Source organism: Adiantum capillus-veneris, chromosome 11 (assembly GCF_014529385.1).
Source record: "Adiantum capillus-veneris isolate H3 chromosome 11, ASM1452938v2, whole genome shotgun sequence".
NCBI lineage: Eukaryota > Viridiplantae > Streptophyta > Polypodiopsida > Polypodiales > Pteridaceae > Adiantum > Adiantum capillus-veneris.
In genome coordinates this window covers 2425040-2431746 of record NC_140941.1, presented here as the reverse complement: position 1 = coordinate 2431746, position 6707 = coordinate 2425040, and the positions used below count along the sequence as shown (strand labels likewise).

General features: G+C 43.3%; 1 protein-coding gene across 1 annotated transcript; it reads right to left on the bottom strand.

The window, feature by feature from the left end:
- Positions 1–6233: 6233 nt before the first annotated feature.
- On the bottom strand, positions 6234–6479 carry LOC147446804 (uncharacterized). Its single transcript, XM_086524185.1, has one exon. The coding sequence runs from the start codon at positions 6477–6479 to the stop codon at positions 6234–6236; it is 246 nt and encodes an 81-aa protein (XP_086380311.1).
- Positions 6480–6707: the final 228 nt, after the last annotated feature.

Here is a 6707-nt window from a genome sequence, read left to right as displayed (position 1 = left end):
TCATGAGGCATGCCATGCTGAAGTGGAAGGTCAAACATATCACATATCCAATATCGTGTTTTCTTGCTTGTCCATTTAATCTTTTCAGCCTTGACACCTTAAACGTCCCCTGCCTTGCGCGTAGCAAGTTTCTCAAGCGTGTGGCATACATATTCAATGGTAAAGAAGGGAGACATAAACGGAAGGGAGCTCATAGAGGTTCTTGCAATTCATATACATATCCTCAAGAGTCAAGTCACCAAAGCTCTCAACACGCTTGCCTTTTAGAATTTGCCAAAACTTGCCACATGCATGTGCTTTCTCTTGTGCTAAAAGAAGTTGTTTTGTGACTTCCCACCTTCTCCTCTTCTTTTGAACAAGTGCTTTGTATTTGTGTGAACATTCCAAGTAAAATTCCTTGTCTTTGCTTGCATCCAATCTTAGCAAGTGTTTTCGGGATTGACTACATTCCATGTCAAACTATTTCTTCTTGGTGCTACCCTTCTTTTGAACAAGTGCTTTGTATTTGTGTGAACATTCCAAGTAAACTTCCTTGTCTTTGCTTGCATCCAATCTTGGCAAGTGTTTTCGGGCTTGACTACATTCCATGTCAAAGCATTTCTTCTTGGTGCTACCCTTCTTAGACCTTTTGCAAGACATGTGTTTCACCGAGAAGCATTCCTTCGCACAAGAGCAAATTACTACTTTCAAAACTTTCCACTTGCATTCTAATGTTGGGCTCTCTTGATGCTCTATCATGCTTAACATTTGGTCCACCATATCAGAATATATAAGTGATCGTTTGAAGTCTAGACGTAGGTACAAACGATTCACATCATGATTGCAACCTACATGCTTGGGCCGTTTACCACACTTGAGGTCAATACATAACATCCTATGATCCGATTCCGGATTCCATTCACCAAGTGTAAATCTTTGTATGCATTCTAGAGTGGCTTCCGAGAACAACATATAGTCAATCACGCTATCACCATTGTGCTTTCTACATGTAAAGTCATTGGTGCCTTGTCATAGAGATACACCATTTGCAATGAGCATTCCGGTACTATTGCACATATGTAGAAGTGACTTTCCATAGTGATCCAAATATTTTGCATCATTAGAACTTCGATTATACATGTATGAGTCATCCATTCTTCTTGAAACATGTGCCATGTCGACTTGTTATGTGTCGTGTTGTACCGTATTTGTGCAAGCATTCATGTCTCCAAAAACAATGACTTCACCTTGATCCTTGTAACGAGCAATGTCTTCCTCTAGTTCAACAAAGGGTTAATCTCTATCCATATTCAAGCAAGCATAAAAGTTGGAGTCATAGTGAGGAATGTAGCAACCAGCCACAAACATGACTTGACCATTTGGTGGGATGATTTTCAGCCATAAGTAGCATTTTTACTTATCTTCTTTGACAATGGAAACATCTTTCAAACCCTTTTTGGTCATGCATGCTATGCCTCCTTGGCCTCTTTGTTGCTTTGCATTTTTGGTCCACATCAAAGAATGCACATCGTCTTTGTCAAAACCAAGAATTCGTTGCGCATCATGCTCCCATGTTTCGACAAGAAGCATCACATTGGAGTCATTGGTAAGCTCATCAATGCCAATTCCCGCATTCCATGGATACCCCTTACAATTCCAAAAGCTTATTCGCAAGCGTGAGTTGGTCTCATAGATCATGTGTCCCTATTTGCTTGGTGGAATTGCATCCTCGTCAAGTGTCTTTTCTTCTTGAGATGACACCTTAACCTTCTTGCTTCTTTCCTCCTATACTTTGCGACGTACATTTTGTTGCATAAGAGTGCGATCCTCGTATACATTACAACCTGTTCCTTTGAGGTAGATCCAACTATTGTCAAGGATGATCTTTCTCTTTACCTCATCAGCCATGGTACATACAATAGGTTTTTCTCCCGAGCGAGGGACTCCTTGTTTTCCAACTCGATGTGCACCATAAGCCATCACTTTTGACATGCCAAAGTGTGTAGCAAAAAACTCTTCAATAGCAGCCTCAAGAGAGTGGGGTGTTTCCATGCTTTTCTCCTTGATTCCACGAATGACGATGTTATTTGAGCGTTTTTGTCATTCTTGCAATTCTTGAGTGTCCACATTCTCTACATTCTTTGCTTGGACAACGGCTTGCGTGATAGGAGATGTAGAAACCACATTATCCTTACATATATCAGCCCATGATTTGGATTCATTTCTCATCTCACATACATCATGTCGTATTGTATCTATCGTTTCCTCTTTCAATACATGATCACTCTCAACTTTGCTCAAGCGCTCTTTCAATACATTCATGTCAACAAGAGAGCGTTTAAATTCTTGAACTTCATTCTCAAGATGCATCAAGCGTGTTGTTTGCATTTCAAGAACCTTCTTGAGGTGCTCATTCTCCACAACAAGAACTCTTAAAGTGCCATTCTAATTGCAAGTACGCGCAACTCTTCACCTTGCTTGTTGACTATTTCTTGTAATGAAATCAAGTAAGCAATGATCATTGCTTCCGTTGTTGTAGATGATGTGGTTGGATTAGCATCCTAATTCCTTTGAGATTTTGCATCATTATCCATGGCGAGTGTGGATTCTCCACCCTTGCAGGTTTTGTCTGACATTGCCTTCAAGTCGGCAACAAAAACGAAAAGTTTTGATAGTTTTTTTAGTTCTGAGATACTATTACAGCAAAGCCTTCCATTATAGAGAGAGAGACGGTGAGAGGTGTGTGTGTGTGTGTGTGCGAGAGAGAGAGAGAGAGAGAGAGAGAGAGAGAGAGAGAGAGAGAGTGGTGCCAAGCTTCTGATAATGGAGGATAGAGAGAGAGAGAGAGAGAGAGAGAGGGTGATGCCAAGCAAGAGGGAGAGAGGGAGGGTTAGGCCTAGGATGACGGCCCCTCTCTGAGCGCAAGGACAAGGAGGGGGGGTGGTGGTGGCAATCTGCAACGAAAAAACTTTTTTTTTTCTAATTCTTTTCTTGACTTATATTATAATGCTCCCCTTGTGGGGTTAGTACCCACGGCCAAGGTTTTTTGAAAACCGGCAACATATGCTAGCAGTGGGGCCATTCTTTCCGCAACAATAAGTTTAGACAAAACCTTGTATACTACCATCACCATAATGATGGGTCTCTAATGTTCGAGCTGAGAGCAGGCTAATTGCTTGGGGATGAGCTTAATTAACCATTTCTTTACGCTTGATTTGAGAGAGCCTTTTGTAAATTCTTTCTTGACTATATGCAAGAAGGATGGGCCCAAACATTCCTAAAATTCTGGACAAAACTCAACCATAATCCATCCTATCTTGGAGACTTTTCTTTGCCCAACACTTTAAGTGCCAACCAACATTCTTCCAAGGTAAAGGGCCTTTCCAATTAGTTAGCTCGGTCAGACTCCACTATTGTTGGGGTGGCTAAAAACACGTAGACCCTGGCATCTTTGATCATAGGAGACAGAGAGTCCTCTTATTACCGATAATTTTGTTGAGGTGATCTAACTTCACTCTGCCCATTTGATTAGGGTTGTTGATTTCGATTCCCTGATTCTTGATCAAGGAGGTAGATTTTGCTATCACTTTAGGGTCCGGGCTATCAACCACATCTCCCAAAAATGATTAGTACATATGGCAGAAGATGGTGCCCTTTGTTTCCTAGCCTTGATAGTTTAGAGTACTTTGGCGTAAAGACCTTCAAATTTAGTCAATCCACCTCTAAAATTTCTCATATGTAGGTTTGCAAGTTTTTGTAAAAAATATCTTTTTTTAATATAAAAAAACAGTGCTAAGTTATGTATGCTCATGCAAACCTACCATCCTCTCAAGGAAATCATTAAAAAAAAAAGCGGTGCTAAGTTAATTATGCTCATGCAAACCTACCATCCTCTCAAGGAATTCATTAAAAAAAAAAGCAGTACTAAGTTATGTTTGCTCATGCAAACCTACCATCCTCTCAAGGAAATCAAACGTCGAGGGTGAAAGGGAAACTATCAAGCACTAGTAAAACGGCACCGCCTTTGACGGCGGCATGGCCCCTATTACCCTCAAAGCCCTTGCTTCCACTACCTATTCAGAGAGGGTTTGGGACCACTGGCTAAACAAATGAGATACCAGGATCAGAGATGCCTTGGGCTATTTTTATTGGAGCTACACAGACATAGGGAGAGCCTTTTGAGGAGACCAGATAGTAGGAGACACTCACAGAGGGAGATCACTGATTTCTTCAGACTACCCCTCTAATTTGTGGAAATTCCCAAAATACCCCTCAAATTTCAAAAGTTCCCAAAATACCCTTGTATCTACTTTTGTTGGATTGTACAAGATTTTCTAATCTTTTCCTTTTTGACAATTGAGATCCTTTTTTGAGTGCTTAGCATGTGATTTGTCACAAAATACCTCGCAAAAGAAGGCAATTTACGGATTTTGGGAATTTATGACTAAATTTTGGGGGTATTTGAGAAAACTTCGATGCTCTACACATGCCTTGACTTGACAGAGACGGCACCTATCCTAAAAGCTCGACAATCTCCTACTAGAGCTCTGAGCTTACTACTCAACGGCCTCTCTCAAGTTTGACTTTATTTTTTTGGTTAGGGAAAATCTATTTCTCTAGCCCTGCCCGTGCTCGACGGCTGTCTCTCTCCAGTGCTCGGGAAAAATGTGTCTTAGCTTATTATCATGTCGTTTTCAATTTTAAAAATGCTGGTTGAGGGCAAGGGGGAAGGAGGAATTCTGCCCCAAAATAGAGCCCCTTCATACAGTGTTCGGGAAAAATGTGTCTCAGCTTAATATCGTGCCATTTCAATTTCAAAAATGGCGGTTGAGGCCAAGGGGAAAAGGAGAAATTTTGCCCCAAAATAGAGAGAAATAGTGTTAAAACCCAAAAAATAAACCTTATTTTTTAAAATCTTTGTCTCGCTTTCTCTCTGCAACTCTCTCTCTCCCCCACCAATGTGTGTGTCTCTCTTCTTCTCCGGAGTCTCTCTCTCTCTCTCTCTCTCTCTCTCTCTCTCTCTCTCTCTCTCTCTCTCTCTCAAGCGCCTTATGCCGGTTGAGGGCAAGGGGAAAAGGAGAAATTTCGCCCCAAAATAGAGAAAAATAGTGTAAAAACCCAAAAAACAAACCATATTTTTAAAAATATTTGTCTCGCTTTCTCTCTGCAACTCTCTCTCTCCCCCACCAATGTGTGTGTCTCTCTTCTTCTCCGAAGTCTCTCTCTCTCTCTCTCTCTCTCTCTCTCTCTCTCTCTCTCTCTCTCTCTCTCTCTCTCTCTCTCTCTCTCTCTCTCTCTCTCTCTCTCTCTCTCTCTCTCTCTCTCTCTCTCTCTTTGACACATTGGTGACACCGGTGCTTCACATTGAGGTCTTGGGCATGCAAAGGGTTGTGGATTACATGCTTAAGACACAATGTAGCCCTTTGTATCGACTTCCTAGAATCGCATATGAAGCAAGTCAAAAGGTCCAAAAGACATGCAAGAGCAAACTACTAAGTTCGGGGTGGATGCTTGACATCAAGAAATGGTTTGGAAGATGGGATGCATGTCACTTGGTCAAGGATGCATCTATTGACTCCCACGTTAATGAGGCCTTCTTACAACGCCAATGTATCACGACTTGGGAGAAATCCGGGGGTTCTCGCTTCAGCCATTACACCACACACATTGCCCCAAACTACAAATCTCTCTTCTTCTCCGAGCACGGTAACCGAACCCATCCCTACATACTTGAGCCCATCCCATTGAATGCGATCCGCACCATTGCCTCCATTCGTCTTAGCACATATTCTCTACGCTGCGAGACAGGATGTTGGGGCACTGGCGAGGAGAGTCATCGACTTTGCACCTTACGCCATTGTCAAGTGCGAGAGAGTGAGTACCACACACTACTTGAGTGCTCAGCTTTTGACCACATTAGGTCCTCTTTTTCTGATATATTCAGCCATGAGCTCTCACTACATACCTTCCTCTCCCAACCAGGATGTGGACTCTCTATTGCAACGCTCATTTCAGCCATTTTTGAGCATCGAGAGTCACTTATGACCTCCACTCACACCATGTGACATGTTCATTTGGTCCCATAAGTCATATTTGACCTCCTAGGACGATAATAGAACTCTCTCTCTCTCTCTCTCTCTCTCTCTCTCTCTCTCTCTCTCTCTCTCTCTCTCTCTCTCTCTCTCTCTCTCTCTCTCTCTCTCTCTCTCTCTCTCTCTCTCTCTCTCTCTCTCTCTCTCTCTCTCTCTCTCTCTCTAGCGGCCTACTGTGTCTCCAGTCTCCCTTGGGTGAGGGGGCAGCCCTAGGGGAGGCCACAGAGCCCTGCTCCCCATCTCTAGTAGAAACCCCGCCCAGCTCTGCTCACGTGCATTCTCGCTCTCTGTAGAGCTCGTCAGTTTCAGCCCCTGCTCACCCCAGCCTATCTCAGCCTCGCCAGTCTCGGCCCATGCCCAGGCCCGGCCAATCTCAGCCTCGCCAGTCTCAATCTCAGCCTTGCCCATGTTGAAGCCCGCCAGTCTCAGCCTCTGCTCACCCGAGTCTCGACCTGCTACACAGAGAGAGCTCCTTTAATTAAAGTTGATTATAAGCCTTTGAAGGTGATTTTTTCTCTTGAGAGACTACCCACCATGGCCACTCGGGCCTCTTCTCGCGTGAAGCCCACATTGGCCGGCGTCGTGGCAACACCCCCAAAGGTGGACAGCATGGCCCGGCTTCAACATGAAGTCGAA